General features: G+C 38.4%; 1 protein-coding gene across 2 annotated transcripts; it reads right to left on the bottom strand.

Moving 5' to 3' along the window:
* Window positions 1-259: 259 nt before the first annotated feature.
* On the bottom strand, window positions 260-19,829 carry LOC117303446. Of its 2 annotated transcripts, none has more exons than XR_004520505.1 (2): window positions 19,706-19,829; window positions 260-2,751 (listed from the first exon to the last, which is right to left on the bottom strand). XR_004520505.1 is itself a non-coding variant. In XM_033787644.1 (2 exons), the coding sequence occupies exon 2, from the start codon at window positions 14,609-14,611 to the stop codon at window positions 12,227-12,229; it is 2,385 nt and encodes a 794-aa protein (XP_033643535.1). In that variant the 5' UTR covers window positions 14,612-14,620; window positions 19,706-19,829; the 3' UTR covers window positions 11,962-12,226. The 2 variants fall into 2 exon arrangements, 1 of the variants encoding a protein (XP_033643535.1); XM_033787644.1 differs by lacking the exon at window positions 260-2,751 and adding an exon at window positions 11,962-14,620.
* Between the last annotated feature and the right edge of the window lie 1,269 nt (window positions 19,830-21,098).

Here is a 21,098-nt window from a genome sequence, read left to right as displayed (position 1 = left end):
TTGGTAATTCAATTACGAAGACAATAAATGTACATCTCCTTCTAGTTCTGGAAAGTAAACGAATTAACCCGAGGGATGACTAACGGATTACTCTGAACAATGGATTGGTTCTAAATACATTGAAATACATTATTTATCGATGTCAACTCTGGCCACGAATTTGGTCCACTTCATTAAAAAGTTAATCTGTAAAGGCACTGGACACTATTGGTAATTACTCAAAATAATTGTTAGTACAAACCAACTTGATAACGAGCAATGGAGAGCCGGTGGTGTTATATAAAACATTGTGAGAAACGGCTCCCTCTGAAGTAACGTTGGGAAAGAGGTCACTTCTCAATCACATATTAAAATGCTTCAGGCCTGATGTTATTTAATATTTTGTTAGGTATCTGAAAGCACACAAATTTGTGCAACTATGGAGTTTTTTCTGTCATTGTTCTCTTGTTACATCGATGACCATGAATTGAGTCAAAAATATTCGCATTTGTTATTGTATGCATGTTGGGGATACACCAAGTGAGAATGGTCTTTGACAATTACCCATGCGTACTCCATATTGATTCCGGGTCCAAGGGGGGCCTGACCACGTTATGGGCAAGGCTGACAATATAACTGGTTAAAAAATGCGATTTTGACAGATTTTATATGACATACCGTATAGCGCGAAGTTATAACAGGCAGCTTGGAAGCAACCAATCACACTGTGTAGAAAAGGAACCCTTCAACACACAAAAGACAATTTTCCAGCCGTAACATAACATCATCCTCAAGAAAATAATGAGAAAACTGGAAAGTAAATGATTTATTTTCATTGGATAATACCTGCAACTGGTTTCCTGTATCTTGTGCGAAAATCTTAAGAGGGAAGATAAAGTCAAGTGTAATCCCTTTTGAAATAGAACTTCAACATTTTTGCCTTCATACTCAACTTGCGTTGATGTTTAAATTTGTTAGAAGCTACACTTATCAAACGTTGATACAAAACCCAACGACAAGTAGTGAGAAAGTGCATGTCTATAAACATCAAATTATTACAATATTCAATCGGTCGATGTTTTATTAATTGGCAGATAGACTCGAAGTCAAGAGCCAAAGCCCGGATTCGGAAGTACTTGATTGGATAGCGCTCAAGTGATTAGGTATTGTGCTTCTTGTTTGCCACGGGGTAGACGGAATTGGATTCATGATACAGGATTCTATCGTCGTATCATACTGTTGCCCAAATAAACCCTCCGAGCTTTTTTATTCTAAGATTAGATAAAGATTGAGCTTTTTTTATTATATCAACCGAAACAGCCAAAGATTATTAGCCTTTTGGTATTTCAGCTGAAGTTAAAACAAATTGTTGAATGTGTACAAAATGTTTTTATGTGTTCATATTCTATTCTTAGGCCTTTATAACCTTTTGTGTATTTTATCTAGATGTCGTATTTTGTACTGCTATATTGCTATCCAGTCAGGCTGCTAGAAGTAGATTTTAAAAACATTTACTCCGGACCTACTTGAAATTTGTAGACCTCGTGTGTTAGTTCGACAGAAAACACAATATGTTTTTTTTTTCACCTAGGTATTTGAAAATTAAACTGTTTTTTTTCCTTCTTTAAGAGCCCATAGACAATACCAGATTACAGCCAAAGTTTTAAGTTTACACTTGAAATACGTCACAAAAGTAGCTGTAATGTGTAGGGCCCTTTGTTTTGGTTCGACACAAAACAAAGTAGTTCTTCCCCACCCAGAGAGGAACTGTTTTTTCTTCAATTGCCCGTTGCCATTTTATTTACCGTATACAGCCGAAGTTCTAACTGGACATACGCCACAAACGGAGCTGAAACTTGTAGAGCTTGTGTGTTCGTTCGAAACAAAACAAAAATCAAAAGGAATTCACCTAGGCAAACGAAAATGTACTGTTTTTTATTTCTTGAATTGCCCGTAGCCATTATTTACCTAATAGGACTCAGCAGTGAACAATAATTGCGTTCTAATTCACGTTTTAAAAGCGTTTGACGCGGTCGTTGCTCCCAGATGTTTCTTAATGAGAATTTATCCAACTGTTGATTTCTAAGATGTTTTGTTGTTGTTTTGCTTAGTCCTTGTTGTTACATCAGAGCAGTCCTGTACGTTGAAACGCTTACAGCAACATAAGGCAGTTACGACCTTTTGAGTTGCTTCTTGTCATTGTTTTTTCCTTCTCAACTTTGAGTCACTATAGTGCGTGTTTTCCACACGTATTTGCCAAATCCATGTTCACTTCTTTGCCGAGAGCAGGGCCCAATTGAATAGCTGTACGATTTCCATTTCATAGCGCTGCCTGCTAAACGGTAGCACACTACCTTCCTTGCGCGCAAATGAATGACGTCACAATGCAACTCCATGGTGAACGTGCAAGATGGCCGTCTTGCTAACCTGCAAAATACGTTTACACTTTAGCAATATGGTCTGCTACAGTAAGCACGAACATTTGCTTTCTGCTAAGCAGCACTATGAAATTGGGCCCAGGGCTCGAGTTTACATTCTCAGAATAAAGAATACCCCTCACGAAGTTCCTGAACATGCCATAAAGTAAGATGATAACACTGATCCCTTTGGCTGAAGATTTCCAAACAAAACTGCCGCAGCGGTCGAGTAATCCACAGGTGAACTGTTCCGCTATAGCCTGTTGCCACCACACACTTGTAAGAAGATACACCTTGAGAAACTGTTTTCTCCTCTCTGCTCTGGGGGAAGAAGTGAAGAAACCGTGAAGACACTCTGGGATGAGATTTGAGGGGATGAAGAGAACCATGTTATACTCTTGAAATATAAGATGCATATAGACGAGGTGATTTCCTGTAGGTATTGTGTATCAAGATTCGCAAACACCCTTTTTTTTTTTTTTTTTTTTTACGCTATTGCTAATGCAGTGCAAACTGTACGAAATGGAGCACTTTGAAATTGAAAACGGTTTACACGCGCGACTGTTAGGGGAACCAACTGCTGTATTAATTGATACGTTGTATAAGGGAAGTTTTGGTGGACCGATTTCAAACATTACTTACTCCCGTGGGTAAACCACTCCTGGCCCACAGCCGGTTTGCATCATCCGCACATAATATTGTAATTACATGGTCTTGTGGTGATATTCAATCCGTGTTTGTCTATTTATAGACCCATATAATTAGTATTATTGCGATAGTATTATTCAAGATGGTACTATTAAAGATGGGTTGTAACCAAACGGCAAAAGTTTTCCTGGTGTTTGGTTGAATATACTGAGAAAAAACACTCTCCCCCTTTAATTGAGACTGCACAGCATGCACATCGCGAGAGGCAGCAGTCTCGCGAGAATATCGCCAGTGTCGCGGGAATCGCGGAGAGAGTCGGAACGCTATCACCGCGACAGATAACAACTTGTCCACAAGTCTACTCGTCAGTTGAACCACAGACTGGAGATTCTGACAGTGTTACCACCCTCTGTAAGACGTGTACGGATACGTCACAAAACGGCACTGTGTTTTGGCCACGAGTGTATAGCTCGTGGGCGAGCTTAACTCGTGATTGGGGATTTGTCAGCGGAGAATGTACCGACAGAAATGTTGCGAGCACCTGATGCATCTCTCAGATGCATCAAGAGGGAAAATGGAAAATCAAAATGGGAATTGACTGCTGGTGCGAACTTACTAATCAAACAATCGGTTCATATAATTTTCGTTTCCTAAGGGTATTTTTTTTTTTGCTGCAGGAAAAATGCCTTTGGTTAGGCCTATTGCAAAAAAAAAACCTTGGTTAATAAATCCTGTAAATTAAATTAAATTGTATTAAATTAATCATTTAGTCACTTATCAAAGCAATTGTTAATGTTTTAACGGAATGTTTCCAAAGGGAACTTTGCCAGACAACGCTGCGCAAACAAGATAAACGGTTTAACGTGCTTCCTTATCGATAAGTGTCTTGCTCAAGGACCCACACTTTGACGAAGTCCGGTGCATTAGACCGCTATATGTTGCCCCCCCCCCCCACCCACCCGGTCAGAATTGACTGCATCCAGAGCCCCAGGGTACGGGGTCAGCCTGACCCATAAACTGATTTTAAAAAAGCGACCTCCGTTTCGCCCATTGAGCTTGTTTTTATACAATTTTGTTTATTTATTTTGAAGGGCCAATGGTGTCTCTGTTTTCATCAAGGTAACATTTATTCTCATGCTGACCAAGTAGCATAGATCTCTAAATTTAACGATGTGTCACAAGAAAGAATCGCATTCATTAAAAAATCTTATTTGGAACTCGGCCCTCTTCACACCCTCCGTAATGCATCATCTCGAAGCCACGTTTGCGCAATATCAGCCATGCACGTTATTATTATTATTATGCTGAGAGTGGATGAATATTGCATGCATGTACTCTCTAAACATGGCGTACAGCCCAGTTCATATACCGACAGCTAATGATAATATTGTGAATTTTTTTTTTTTAAAGGGGCAAGTACAAATATTTTTTCGCGAGAGAATGATTGCACCGGACCTTTTTTCTCTGAAAATTCAAGTAAATCCACATCATTCATAAAAACAAATTAAATATTAACATTTGTCGTGATTTGATTTGTGATTTTACAACCTCACAAATCTTGAAGCTTTTTTACGTGTACCGCTATATCTTTTAGGTAGAAACCCCCACCCCTCGCAATATTAATAATAATAATGGTCGAAATTTAAAAAGTACACAAAATAAATGGTTTGAAGATTAATTTTTTTTTCTTAGAAATTGTCTTATACCGTATGTTTATTTGTTTAAGTGTTCATATCTAATGCAATTTGATTTAATAAAGAGTTTTATGCAGTTTATTGTTCTTTTGGTTTGTATGCGCCAAATGGCACACATCAGCATGCTTTCGTCTTAAAGCCATTGTACACTTTTGGAACAAAAAAAAAAAAAAAGTTCACAGATTTACAAATAACTTACAGGGTTTACAGAAGGTAATAGTGAAAGACACCTCTCGAATTATTATTCCATGAAATGCTTTACTTTTTGAGAAAATATTAAAACAATATCAATTCTCGATATCGAGAATTACGGATTTATTTTAAACACATGTCATGACACGGCGAAACGCGCGGAAACAAGGGTGGGTTTTCCCGTTATTTTCTCCCGACTCCGATGACCGATTGAGCCTAAATTTTCACAGGTTTGTTATTTTATATAGAAGTTGTGATACACGAAGTGTGGGCCGTGGACAATACTGTTTACAGAGAGTGTCCAATGGCTTTCAGACTACCTTTCAAGCATTTTGATTTTGTGCATATTTCTAAATCACAAGCAGCTATATAAGACGTTTCTATGCAGCCGTGAATTAAAGGAACACGTTGCCTTGGATCGGACGAGTTGGTCTATAAAAAGCGTTTATAACCGTTTTTTTTTTTTTTAAATGCAAATGGTTGGAAAGATGTTGTAAAAGTAAATTACAATGGTCCACACAAGTTTGCCTCGAAATTGCGTGGTTTTCCTTTTTCTGCGCGAACTAACACGGTCGGCCATTTATGGGAGTCAAAAATTGGACTCCCATAAATGTCCGACCGTATTAGTCGACGAGGTAAAAGGAAAACCGTGCAATTTCGAGGCATGTTTGTGTGGATCATTGTATTCTACTTTTACAACATCTTTCTACCCATATGCATTTTATAAAAAACGGTTACAAACGCTTTTCAAAGACCAACTCGACCGATCCAAGGCAACGTGTTCCTTTAAGATTCATACTTAGAACTCCTTTTATAATTTACACCATTAAAAACAGCATAGGTTGCTCGGAGGGTATGATGTGTGGGTTGCTGGTCCCTTCGTATAACTCCTTGATTTAATTTGAGGCCAACCTTTCCGCATCTATAGGCAGGGCTGAAGGCGAATGGAGGCCAAAATATAAGGACCGGTTTGGTTTGTTTAAATACCCGGGCAAGCAATCGTCCGCTCGGTCGAAGAAACAGCGTCTTCCGTTTAATGGCACTGAACACGTTTGGTACTATAGTCAAAGACCAGTATTCTCACTAGGTTTAACCCAACATTCTGCATAAAACATAAAAACTGTGAACATTTTTGGCTCAATTTGGTCATCGAATTTACAAGAAAATATTGGAAGAAAACGCATCATTGTTGGGTTACTTTGTGTGCCCTCCAATGGTATTACAAAAGGCTACTGAAGTAATTTTATTATTTGAGTGAGAAATTACCCACTTTCTCAAAAACTACGTTACTTATGAGGGAGCCGTTTGTTTTAACGTTTTATACTATCAATAGCTCTCCGTTGCTCGTAACCAAGTAAGTTTTTATGCTAACAACTATTTTGAGTAATTACCAGTGCCTTTAAGGGTTTCGTAGTGATGCCCAAGCAGGGGAAACTATCCCTCCAACAAACATCGTCAGTATGACTGTCTTCCTCTAATCAGAACAGAACGGGCCGGTACCAACTACTAATAGAAATTTAATTATTTTTCCTCGTCTTTTCCACCGTCCAGGAATAGTAGAAAATAAATAAAGAAAATCGGAAATGGGTGTTCGGTTGAGTGTCCTCACGGTTTTCTCTCTTTTTTCCCCCGGGTCCTTAGCCGGCATCAAATCTCATAGAAGACCTCGAGTATTTAAAGAACGTACGTAAAGGCCAAATTCAATAAAACATGTCTCTCATAAAAATGCTCATAAAAATACTAATGCAGTTCCTGAGGTCTTCAGGTAATCCTTGGTCAGAACCATGGCCCAATTTCATAGATCTGTTTAAAAGACAGTGGACACTATTGGTAATTAGTAAACATAATTACTACCATAATACCTTACTGGGTAAGAAGTAATGGGGAGAGGTTCATGTTAGAAAACATTGTGAGAAACGGCTCCCTCTGAAGTGAAGTAGTTTCGAGAAAGAAGTATTTTTCCACGAATTTGATTTTGAGACCTTAGATTTAGAATTTGAGGTCTTGAAGTCAAACATCTGAAAGTACACAACTTCGTGTGTGACAAGGGTGTTTTTTCTTCTTTTATAGTTATCTTGCAACTTCAACGTCCAATTGAGCTCAAATTTTCACAGGTTTGTTATTTTATGCATATGTTGAGATACACCAAGTGAGAAGACTGGTCTTTGACAATTACCAATAGTGTCCAGTGTCTTTAAGCACACAAATTTACTGAGCAAGAAACTTTGCTTACTGGAGAAAAGAGTTACCAGTTTATATATCATATTATGAGCACAGTTTGGGAGTGGTTCCCTGCTTATTTTCACTTGGCAGAAATTGTTAAGTAATATTTTAAGCATTATGTTTTTTTCCTCATGTAATGTTATATTTTGTTATTCTAAATGATTGAGTGGAAATAAATTGAACTATGAAATATAAACAGGGACACAAAGTTGTATACCTAAAAGCAATGTCTTTATTTACGTCATCCCCGAAATACAAACCACCTCACAGATTTAATCAGTTAGTCAATTCTCGACTCCTATTTTGCCAGTAATAAAATGTATGATTTAAAAAAAATGATGAAACACTGAATATCGTACTTATATCCCCAAGTGAATTTTATCCATAAGCCCTTGAACACTTACAGAATCATAGGCCCTGCTTCGACTATAATAAAGCCAGTCCTCGGGGGGAAGACCATTTAAGAAGGAAATGGTCGCACTGAAGAGTCGAATAACTTGTACTTTGAGCTATATTGATTGCTTTCAGAAATCTCATTGCCTCAAGTCCCTGGCATTTATGGAAAAATACAACTAGACCTTTACAAATTTATCTGCAACTCAACTCTGTTGATTCTGTAACTAAAATACAAAATACAAGTTTTTAGCATTTTTAAATGGAATGGGTATAGATTATTTCGTAACATTTCATATAAAGGCACTGGACACTGTTGGTAATAACTCCAGTTAATAAAATCTTAATTTAATTAAATTCTCACTCAATAATAGTTAAATAAGGTCCGGAGCTTTTTATTTAGGCATCTACTGACAGCACACACGGTTTTCTTTCTTTCATTATTCGTTCATTAACTTCGATGATCATTTGTATCAAAAATTTCACAGATTTGTTTTTTATAGCATATGTTGGGTTACACCAAGTGAGAGTACTGGTCTTTGACAACAACCAAAAATGTCACAGTGCCTTTAATGTGTACAAGTCTTTCAACAAGAAGTCTTTAAAGCCATTGGACCCTTTCGGTTCAGAAAAAAAATAACAGTTCACAGATTTACAAATAACTTACAGGGTTCACAGAAGGCAATGGTGAAAGACTTCTCTTGAAATATTATTCCATGAAATGCTTTACTTTTTGAGAAAACAGTAAAACAATATCAATTCTCGTTAACGAGAATTACGGATTTATTTTAAACACATGTCATGACACGTTGTTTTCTCCCGACTCCGATGACCGATTGTCCCTAAATGTTCACAGGTTTGTTATTTGATATAGAAGTTGCGGTACACGAAGTGTGGGCCTTGGACAATTCTGTTTACCGAAAGTGTCCAATGGCTTTAACAAGAAGTCATGCCCATATTTATTTGCACATTTACAATTCATTTTCTTTGCGATGTTTGGTAGCTACAAATAATGATCGGTAATTTATTTATCTGTATTTTTTCCCGATTTAGAAATCAAGACAAAGCCTTCCACCCTGTAGCTACTAAACACACAAAGAAGGTGAGACATTATTAAAAAAAATCAAACTTTAAATTTTATTTAATCAGCAGATGATCAGCACCATTACCTATTTTAAATAGAGCATATGTAAGCAGAAAACATTAACTTACAAATTTGCTTACAACATAGTCAAAAAAAAGGTTTGATATTAGTCACGAGTTTTTCATGGCATGACATTTTGGAAGGTAACCTTTTTTGTAAGCATATTTAATTTTGTTGTGCTTAGCTACTTCTTGTGTTTAAGCAGCTTTATGCAATTTGGCCCAGTATAGCATAATAATAAAGTTTGTTTTAGAAAGGAAGGGAAAGTGACCAAGTAATTTTTGTGATCCTAGTTTTTTATGACAAAGAGTCCTAATGCGAGTGGGGAAAAACTACAACTCTAATACCCCCCTCACCGTTCAAAATGGTGTAAATTGCCACTGTATTTAATATTAATACCCTTCCAGTACAAAATTTGTTAAAACCCAAAACATCTGATGACATTCTGAACAATTTGGGTCTCAATAGTTTAGTAGTTATTGGAAAAGTATATATACAAAATTTTGGAACTTGTCACGTTCCTTCCTCTTAATTAAAACTTAAAAGAAGAGGAGCAAAATTCACTCCTCTTCCACAGAGGGAGTGATGAGAGCCCTTGAGATTTCACCATGACAACATTAATAGTCGTTATTAGACTGCATGTCAGCCGCCAACTTAAATAAAAGTCATGTAGTGTACATCTACTATGTATACTAAGTGGTACTCATGGGATGTTCGGAAAAGCATTTTTTTTCTTCTTAGAAAATGTTTTGTTCTGCGTAAAATGTCTTAAATAAAGTGGTTCTTTGAAAAAAAGGTCAAATTCTGAAAGGTCACTGGATCGTCTTGGGAAACTGTTAAACACCATTAGAAAGAAAAGGTTTTAGACGAACGTTAAAGGCACTGGACACTATTGATAATATTACTATTACTCAAAATAAAATGTTAGCCTAAAAGCTTACTTGTAACGAGCAATGGAGAGCTGTTGACTGTATAAAGCATTGTAGTGAGAAACGGCTCCCTCTGAAATAACGTAGTGCCTTTAAACGAACGTTACGTGGAGGTTTATTGTTAGTAAAGGTTGCCGTGGCCTGCCGGCCCACGAGAAGTTGTGCAACGTGCACCCTTCGGGCCGTGCCGCAGATGGATCCGTGTGAAAAACAACGCAATGCAATATGTATGTGGAAATAATGTGCTTTAAACAGTTGGGGTCGGACCACTTCATCAATTACCCATACGTGCATTATTCCATATGCCGATAGATGTTTAGAACATCACGGGAATATTATTTATAAAGGTCTGGATGAGGGAGGAAACCGCGACTCATTTCTTATGAATGTTTTTGAACCACTGCGGCGGCCACGACATCGACAGGGTGTTGTTGTAGCGCCCTCTTGTGGTTTAATAGTTAACTTCCCCTGGGCCAACCATTCCTCGTATTGAAGCGTGCAGATAATACAAAATCAGACGGCAACATATATTATATCAATTATTTACAAGTTACATAACGTGAACAGTTATTTGTTCAATGTAGCAAATCTTCAAATACAAAGTTATAATTTGAGCTTGGTCCCAATCCCCACCACAGTGTGTGGATTTTTTGGTTAGTAGGCAGGGGGCAGAGGGTCGATTTGCCCGAAATTTTACCATTTTTAAAAACACTTCAATATAAAAATGCAGTTGTTTTGCTTTGTCCCTCCATTTTTTGTGTGACTTTGCCCAATTTATTCCCACTTCCCTAACTTGGAGAGCAGTCCCCCCCCCCGCCTAACCAGGTCGTACGCCTATGAACAAGCACAGTCGTTTTTGGTTGACATTGTAAAACAGTCAGCCCATTTAAAAGCATCTTTAATGAATATTCAGATAAGCTAATAGCGAATATAAAACATACTGTAAAAAACAAAACAGAAAGGTACGGAAATTGTGTTTAAGTACAACCGACAGACCAATCGCGGGGCAAAACGATTCCTGCGTAGTTATCAAAATCCTTGTGTACCAATAACAACTATTTGAAACTGTAAAATACTCTGTACATTTTGTTGAAATTGACTACAGTAAACTTTATGAATCACCGATCATGAATATTGATGAGTCAGGTGACCATAAAGAGCCAAAGAGTCGCCTTAAGAAAGGTTCGGCTTCCGCATAGAAATAGAACCCGTCTTCCGTAAAGAGCGCCCTCATACGTCTACTGAAACACTCACTGCGGTGAGAGGTATCATAATTAACAATAATATAATTAAGAAATCTAAGATGGCAACAGTAATATTGGAGTAGGAAAGTCGGCCTAATGAAATGTAACGAATGTAACTGAACAAAAACACACGCACACAGCGAACGACAACGTTACAAAGGACTGTGTTGTTAGTTTGCTTATTTACAGCGATTTGTTGTATTGTGTTCTAGCAGGACAATGGAACAGCGATTATTTTAGTTTATTAAAATGTTTTTTTCTTCGTCATTATTCGTTTTAAACGTTAAAACTTTCTTACATCTTATCAACTCCGACTGTATATCATGTTTAGAACTCGAAGAGTTCTAGTACATGTAACAATGACGTCATCAATACGTCATTTGGTATCAACCATTTAAGTTTAAAATTGAAATGTTCATACAATGCTGTGGTCAAGCTGAAACTTTTCATACTTTCCGAGTAATACAATATAAAATTGAAGGCACTGTTCTAATTACGTCATCGATTGTCACGTGACGTAACATAAAAGGTTTACAAGCTTTATAAAAGGTTTACATTCAAAGCTTAATACAAATACGAACGTGAGCTTGAGCTGGAACTTTGCATGTATTGTGATGTGTACATAACCACGACAACGTTCAATTTAAGGTCAAATAACGATCACGTCGTTTTAACAATATCTATATATATTTACACACACACACGCACACAAACAAATTATGTGCATTTATGGGTGCCTGGATGTGTGACATCTAAGGTGCTGTTCTAATGACGTAATCAAATGTCACGCTACGACACCTTAAATGTGTAGTTTTACAATGAACAGTTTTGTGTTTCGTTTGAACTACTGAGCATGTGCGCACACGCTCGGAGCCGCAAGAAGGACCATTTTGTCTGCTTACCGCCTCCCTTGATTAAAGTCCCAGTCCCGTGAGAGTAATTTTATTTTAGGGAGGTTTAGCTGCACGTTACGCGAGCAAATACGTGTACGTAAACGTCAAACAACTGTGTTGTTTCTAGGTGACGTCACCACTTTGGGCTTATTGCACGCTCACGTATGACGTCTGCGCGCACGTACGGACCTGACGTGAAAAATGGTAACTTCACGTTTGCTAAAAACGTGAGATTTTAGCGACACAATTTTCTGACGTTCACGTTCACGCGGAACGTGCATATAAACCTCCCTATTCAGTCCCATCGCCAAACGTCAGAAAAAAAAAATTGCGCGACACCCTGTCCCCAACCTGTGCTGCGCCGCAAAAGCTGCATCTTTACGGTAAGAGCACACTGCTATATGGCCTGTTTTCTAGTTGGCACGAGAAGTTGAATGCCAGCGTCTCAAAAATCATCTGATGTATATGTCCTATGCTGCAATGTCGTCCAGCTTTATTTGTTGCTCAATACACTTCTGGAGTCTCTCCCAGTTCACAGCTCCAAGTGCATCAAGATGGGTGAGGGGATTAAGGAGCGCAGGGAGCTCAGTGTCCTCTCTAAGAATTGGGATCAGCAACTTCCTTTGTTCAAATGCCATCAGCATGCCACGGTCACACCAATAATCCTTTTCGAAGTCTTCTGAAACGACTATGAGGACACAGGCACTGTTTGCTGTGCTACCTGTGTAGTTTTTAAGTTTCGTTTGGCCGAGCATAAAATCACGATCTTTGATGCATCCTTTCAGACCACGCCCCTCAAGTTCCTCCAACAAGCATCGAAAAACCCACTCGGAGGCACTGTCACTGTGTATGACGAAGAAGTCATAAGTAAAGTCGCAGTTTAAAGCGTCGCCGGGTGCTGATCTGATGGGTTTATTTGAAGCATCATCGGTTGTCCATTCTTGAGATGAGGATATTTGGTCGCTGACTTGATCTTCGCCGGTTCTCGGAGTCATCGTTGATTTGTCTTCTTTTGCTTTGGATGATGTTTTGTTGCCATCGAGCTCAAACACAGACAGAGAATCAGTAGCAGATTGGTCGAGCTGAACATACGGATTAGAGTCTTCAAATCTAGCCCCACTTCTCTCTTCTGGGACGCTTTTTGAATGGCGTACGTGGGATGGACGGGACATTGATTCTGCATCCGATGTTGAAACCGTACGCCTTTGTTGAGTACGCCGCTCTCTGGGATCACGCGATGCTTGCTGGATATCTTCAAGCTCCCAAATGTAATCGTTGTCTTGACAAAACTTCACGAAGCTCTGCCACTGAGAAGTAAGGCTCGTTGGTGGTATCATTGAAACCGATTTCCATTGAGGATTCGTGAGACGAAGTTTGGCAGCCTTGTGAAGCCAGTAGACCATGTCAGCAAGAAGCGGCTGGTGATTTAAAAGCGTTTCACCCACGTCATTCAAAACGTGGCCGTATTCAACAACAAGCAATTTCACGGAATCCTCAACTACAAACTTATTATCTGTACATTCAATGGCCCGCTGGAAACTTCGCAATGCTTGCTGATGTTCACCTAAAGCACAAAGAGACTGACCACGAACCTTATGAACAAGGGAACGTTGTTCGCCGTCCTGGCAGGCAGCAGCCCTAGCACAAGTAGTGAGGGCTTTTTGGTGATACGTCTGTTCATCACGATGTCCCGCTTCTACAATTCCATGGCAATCGGTTGCCATGTGGTAATACACCTGGGCTAAGTTTTCCAAGTCCATGGGCGACGAATGAATTGTCGACGCTTTCTCAAAGTCATTTCGAGCATTTTCGAGTAGCTTGTCAAACTGGTTTGCACTCATACGTTTCTGTTTTTCATAATCCTGAAGGAAGATTTGTCCACGAACTGAGTATGCAAAATAGTTAAACACAGATTCGTCCAGTTTGATTGATTGGCTTACTGTCTCCAATGCTTCCTCTTTGTTACGGATCTTTCTCAAGAAATTGGCGAATCTAGCCAAAAGTCTGGGATCGTTCGGTGTGTAATGGAGAGCTCTCCTAAAACAGTTACCTGGCGTCCATAAATATATTTTCAAGGAATCCGGGACTTGTATTGGATTAAAATAACGTGACTTTGCCTGTTGAAAGATCTCCCCCAACTGTCGCCAGCCTTCGCTTGCCAAGCTATTATCATCCGTTTCTTGTACAATCTGAATAAATATATTAGCCATTTTCCCAAGCCAAGTTTGAGCTTCTTCCTTAAGTGACTTGTCCCATTTGACTTTATTGAAGATCTTATGACAAGCCATACCCTTACTTGTCATCCAATCTTCCCTCTCATCTTGAGCCAATGAGTCTCCTGCAAGTTCAAATGCTTCATCGTAAAGCTTCACCGAGGTTCGGTATCTTTCCGTAGTCACTGACTCATCGAAAACATCAAACGAATAGGCGAAGGCTTGTTCAGCAAGACTACGCGCTCGACGAAGTCGGCTTTCCTCTCCTTCATTTTGGTAGTCGTCAGGTAGCAACTCAGATATCTTCTTTTCACAGTCACTGGACTCTGGAATTCTGTATAACTTATCGCAGATGTACTTCTGATTTGCCAGTGCGTTCAAATTCTTGGGGTCTTCCCCGTCAGACAATATCTTGTCAAAGAACTCCAAAGATTCATCAAACTTACCCAGCCGGAAATGAAGTATTCCAAGGAGGTTTCTGAGGGCATGCCTCTCTGGTCGATGTTTCTTAATGTCAAGGTACTTTGTCTTCACTCCGATGTGATACTCGGCTTGTTTTGCATTAATATGACCTTTGTTCATCGTTAGTGGAAGAAGATAATGACCAAATGGTGATGCTCTGGGCATGGTGGACGCAGCCATTCTATGAACCTATGAAGGATTGGATGCAATGTGAAAAATGAATTATTACGACAGCTCGAAATACATTATTGTGGGAGCTTGATTGGTGCAAAAACTTGGGTCTTAAGCTGATTCTCTCGGTATCTATATGTGACAACACCAACACCGGTTTATATATACCGTTATCGGTGTTTAGTATACACATATATATATATATATATATATACATAACGTTAGTTCCCACCTAAGAGGTAAACGGAAAAAAACAACCGTTAGGGGGAAAATTCACAAATCCAGTCGTAACAGCGCAATAAAAAGTGTCACGCGCCATACACTTATGTAAAAAACATGCACAACATGTTTCCAGGGGGTTATCCCGGTTCTTTTTAAGATAGCAAGCGAGATTTAAGATATAACATTTTAGAGCTTTTAAAAATTTCCCCCTTTGGAAAAATTATGACACATATATATATATGTGGTTTATTATTTGATATATTATATATATATAAAATATTTTTTTATATAATATAACACCGATTTGAAGCAGATCTTTGCCATTTGATTGGAGGATTGTCCGTAACGCAAATAAACGTTATTCGCTGTGCAATTTTCGTTCCATCCAATTCGTTTTATAGCACGGGGCACACCATATCACAGCGTGTGCGTCTTTGGCAAAGCAGTAGTTACCGAATTAAGAGTGAGATACATTGTGTGTTGCCACATAGGCCTGGCTATGGATAAAACACCATACAAGTGCTTCAAATCAATAAATATACAAACATTGAGTGGCATGGGAGGAATATTGTCGCAATGTAAAATATGAGGAGTGGTCTTAAGTGTGAATAACAAATTTCCTTCGTGGACAAAAAAACAAAAAACAAAACAATGCACAAATCAGATCACAACCTTTTGCACAGGTGCTCCTTTATTTTAGCAGCGGCGCGGCGGCGCTGTACTGCTCAAAAACATTGGGAACAAGGATGATCCTAACTGTTGAATGGGAAGCGCTAATCCCCATGGGCGTGTAGGTGTTTTTGATCGCCGGTGCGGATGGGAGTAATAGTGAATGTCACGCGAAGTAAGTTCCACCAATCAAATGACAAGGATCTGTATGTCAGTTATATAAAGGTTTTTATCACCACTCCATTCTGCGAATCTGATTGGAGGATTAGCGCGTACTTGAAGATATATTTAGATAATTATGATTATTATACCTCATACATAGATTCTTCTAATCTGATTGGTTAAAAAGGAAAAGGACAAATCGTTGTCTATAATATGCGAATAAAGTGTCTTTCACAACTATTTACTTATTTTCCCTGGCAGGACAGCATGACATAAAGATATACCAAATATAATTATTGTGTTTTAAATAAACATAATATGAATACTGAAAACCCATAGATCACACGGGCCCTGTCTATCTTCGCCTCTTTTTTGAAAATAAGTATGACAATTTTTTCTCAATGACTGAATAAAAGTATAAAGCAAATTAAAGACACCAGCATAAGTGGTGGTATGCCCAATTGAACGATCGATAGTTTTTTAAGCAAACAAAACAAAGACATAATGAAAACAACTAGAGGTACATATACAGTTTTTGTTATACAAAAACAAGGTGTTCGTGGTGAGTGAGTGAATGAATTGGTGACAACATTTACCTCATCAATCCAATGACTGGTTAAGGAGTTATGATTTGTTTACAAATTAAACACCAACTTCCGGTTTGCATCGGATAAAAGGTCAAATAGGGGTTACTTTTTATGTAGCGCGTGATAAGTTTATTAAGACCTTTTAAATGATGGATGGGTTGTAAAAATCCAATATTTGGTTTAGAAGTTATGATTTTTTCAAATATAAAGTTTCAACTTCCGTTTTGAACCGGAAGGTACTGTCAAATGAGGTCACACTTGGTAGCGTTGGTGATGTCTTTTGAGTTGTTTCTTTTGACGTATAGATGATAAAAATCAAATCATGTGGTTTAGGATTTTTTTATTTTTCAAACATTATATATCAGTTTCCAACTTTAACTGGAAGTCAAGGTCAAACAGGGTCGCATATTGTATAGCACGTGATAAGTCTATTAAGACCTTTCAGATGATGCATAGATTGAAAAAATCCAATGTATGGTTCAGATGTTATGATTTTTTTCAAATATTAAACATCCGGTTTGAACCGGAAGACAATTTTGTCAGGTCACAAATTATAGCGTTAGTAATGTTTTTCAAAGCCTTATCTGACGACGTTCAGATAATAAACAACTAATTTCTGGTTCTGGGGTAATATTTTTTCAAATAATTAACTGCATCTTCCTGTTTAACTGGAGGTCAAGGTTTGATAGTCAATGTTGTGTATCCTTTCTTAAGTTGTTACATACCTACCCAATGACGTATAAATATATAAAAAATCAAATGTGTGGTTGTGAAATTATTTTTCTTTGACCAATTATTTTCAACCTCTGGTTTGAACAAGAAGCCAAGTTTAAACTGATTTCATTTGTGTAGATCCTGACTAGTTCATTAAAACCTTTCAGCTGATGTATGACTTGTAAACATTTTATAATTATGTGATGGACTATCTGAAGGTGTATAATGTATCTTATAACATCAATGCATATGTATTCCTACTTGTAGTTTTGGTGCGAGACGTTGTTCATTATTACTCAACTATTGCGATTCACCGCGATTCACTCAGCGCTCGATGTTACTAAAAACGTTACAGCGCCCTCTTTCGCTGGACTAAAGAGAGCACTTTTGGGAATTCCCGCGCTTGCACTGCATAGCGTACATAGCGTGCGTTGTTGATCAAAATGGGGTAAACGCGTGGGTCAACAGGTGCTTTGACGTCCCTTTTCGACTGATGTAAAGGTCCAAATTTTGTTATTTCTGTGCAAAAGATTGAGCGGGATTGCTGTTTTACAATCTGAAACAAAAATTACGTTGACATGATCAGTAGTTTTAAAAACATGAATACGATAAGATTTTATGAAATTTTCAAATTTTGTTTTGCACTAGAAGTATTAAAAATATTTTACGTGTTCTGTGAAGCATTTGTCCAACTTTTAATGATCTATCCGATGATGTGTAGATTGTCAAAATCCGAATCATAGTTTTTGAGTTATGATTTTTACAAATATTAAACTTTGATCTAACGTAATTCAATTCCCGATGACGTCATAATGACGTAATTAAGTATGTGTTGTCTTGATACTGAGGTTCAACTATCTATTGAGTTTCAATATTCCATTCAATCTCAATCTTGAGTTATTCCGTAGAAAAGCTCGAAAGTTGTTTTTTGACGAAAAAAACCCGAAGGTGAACTTCGACCCAGGGTAACGACCCGGATGCTAAGGTCGTACGATTTGGGCGTTAACTTTTCAAATGTTGCCCCAGTCTTGGTCTATCAGATGCGAAAACTTTGAACATCATAGCTTTCATATTCGTTGAGATACAGCAAAACGAAAATGGTCCCTTTTTAACTTTAAAAACCCTGTAATTTGACACCTAATGACGTCATCATGACGTAATGAAAACTGTGCCGTCTTCGTATTGAGGTTCAATTGTCTGGTGAGTTTCAAGGTTCAGTTTGGCTTGAATCTTGAGTTATGCTGTAGATAAGAGTTGACGGTGAAGAAGAAGGAAGATGGAGAAGAAAAAAAAAAACAGAGCAATAACAATAGGTGTTCGTGCATCAGCACGAACACCTAATAAAAAACAGAGCAATAACAATAGGTGTTCGTGCATCAGCACGAACACCTAAAAACGAAAAGAAATCCGAGACAAAAAATAAGACCCGAAGCTCACCATTCTGCGCTACCTGTGTAAGCGAATGCTAAAGTAGAGTACAAAATCCTCCCCAAAGCAAAAAAATCCCTGCTTGCAAAGCGTCGATTCTTTGCCATAAAATTGATGGGCCGCCAGCGCTAACGTGGGCCCAGTTTCATAGAGCTGCTTAAGCAAAAAAATTTGCTTAAGCAGAAACATCCTTGCTTAGTAAAATCAGAGTAACGGCCAAGACTAAACCCAATTGTTATGCTAAGTAAACAACAGCTAAATACCAGTCACAAGCAATATATATGGCATTAAATATTGGCCAGTAACATGTGTAAAATAAGCAAGCTATTTTCGTGCTTAAGCAATTTATTTGCTTAAGCAGCTCTATGAAATTGGCCCGTGGACGCGCATGCACACCCCCTCCACCCCTGCTACATGTGAAATACGCTTAACGTAAGCACAGAATTCTCTGCTTCCGCAAGCGTCGATGCTTTCGGTAAGCAGAGCCATGTTCTTGAAAACCGCATTATAAACTTTATCATGGGGATTCCCGAAATAAGAGCTTGTTGCAGGCATAGCACAGGCATAACACTGATGCTGGAACCCGTCATGAAGGTCAACTGTGAATAAATGTCAATCTCGCTACATTCATGCGGCGTTCGTTCACGTATGTACAGTGTATGCTACACATTGTGTACTATGCTATTGCAGCCGCTAACAATACGTATACATGTACAATGTACCACCGAAGAGCAGAACATTATTACAAACACACATTGTTGGTAGTTTTGTGTACAAATCAACCACAATGATGAATAGTTCAGCGTCAACAGTGCGTGTCCAGCCAATGGGGGCACGTATGCAAATATATTGGCTTTCTACCGCGCTGGGAAGAAACAAATTGCATAAAGGAGATGCTATTGCGTGCTACGGGAACAACCATGGAGTTATTTTTAGATTGGCAAAATCCCAAGTTCATGCACAAATGAAGTCTAGCGCTTGTAGTATATGCTATGGCCGTTTTTATAGAGGATGGGTGTGGCACCACATTAAGTTACCTTACAAAATGTAGTACAGTTCAATTTAAGGATACAGTGAGATTGTTTGTAGTCTAAACTTACAAACATACATTGGTTTCCTTAAAACTCGTTTGCCATGCATTTGTTCAAATGAAATTCTCCATTCAAACCTCACTTCGATGACAGTTGTTTGAATGTTAACATGCGAGAGAGTAACGAGCAATTAATGAACCAACAAACAGCGTTCTTTTTGACATGCAATGTGTCCCGTTAAAAGCACAAAATTTGATTTCACTCATGTAAGAAAAAATGGTAATACTTACGTTGTAAGTATGACGTAGCTAACAAAATACAGAGACCGGGAGGGCACTGATAACTCAGTCGGTGGCGTAGACTGAATGGTCCGATTGGTGTGTAGTACTGTAGTCGTTGTGTACGCAATTTCATTACGACTCTTTACTGTAGTGCGCATGGTTATTGACGGTATCGTACGGTTGCAGCACAGTCATGTAAGTGCGCGGAAAAAGTAGGTTCGTTGTCATCGCAACATTTGCTTGTTGGATTGGGGTTTTCCCAATTTAAGAGAGTTGCACTTCTCAGATGCGGCGCAGCATTATTTATTAATTAATTATTTCTGACTATGAATATAAAGTATCTTCAACGTGTGGAATCTGTTTGCTTACGTCGATTGCTTATACACGCATGCATGGATATGTAGACTGTATCCTCTTGCCGCGCCCCAAAAAAACATTTATATAAACAGAGCACAAGTCTACTTTGACAGTTGCAACGGCTGGAAAAGCGTATACGCATCTAGACACATCTTTTTGGGTCTCACATCACTAAAAATACGCAAACAGTAAGCCGGTGTGCCCCTTTAATAATGTGCACTTTGTATTTGTAGCAGACCATCCAAATTTATCTGCAATTGTACTCTAATATTTCAACATCATTTTAAAGATTTTAATTTAAGGCACTGGACACCATTGGTAATTACTCAAAATAATTGTAAGCATATCTATTTACCTGTTAACGAGCAATGGGCAGCTGTTGATAGTATACAAATATTGAATGCTTCGAGTGCTATGGTTAAAACTTGCACGAGTAAAAGCAGTCAATATTTGTTTCATAACACCCCAAACATTTCTACATACTGTACTATTAGGTCACAGACCTGAATGCTACAATCCACGGACGACGCGAATACAGATTGCGAAAGCTTTTACTGTGCTGCATGTAGTGTCATGTAATCCGAAATGGTTACAGACTATTAATTTATAATCCAGTCTGGGTACTGCAGTCTGGGTACTGCACGCCGTGTGATAGTCTTCGGACTAGCGCACGGCAATCCGATGCACTATCACACGGCAAAATGATGCACTATCACACGGCCGTCGTCTAGTAAAACTAAGAAATATCATGTGACGCTCTCTAAACCAATGAAAAGGCAAAGTATTGTAAGGGGTGTTATAATATACAATATTGTGAGAAACAGCTCCCTCTGAAATGACGTAGTTTTTGAAAAAGAAATAATTTCTCACTAAAATATTTGATTTGAGTTGAATTCAAGACATCAGCTGGGGTATCGAATTCAAGCATCTAAAAAACACAAATCTTGTCCGACAAGGCGTTTTTTCTTCAATTTATCTCTCGCAACTTCGACGACCAATTGAGTTCAAATTTTCACAGGTTTGTTGTTTTCTGCGTATGTTGAGA

The sequence above is a fragment of the Asterias rubens genome, chromosome 19, assembly GCF_902459465.1.
Source record: "Asterias rubens chromosome 19, eAstRub1.3, whole genome shotgun sequence".
NCBI classification, from domain to species: Eukaryota; Metazoa; Echinodermata; class Asteroidea; order Forcipulatida; family Asteriidae; genus Asterias; species Asterias rubens.
This window is presented reverse-complemented; position numbering and strand designations above follow the sequence as displayed.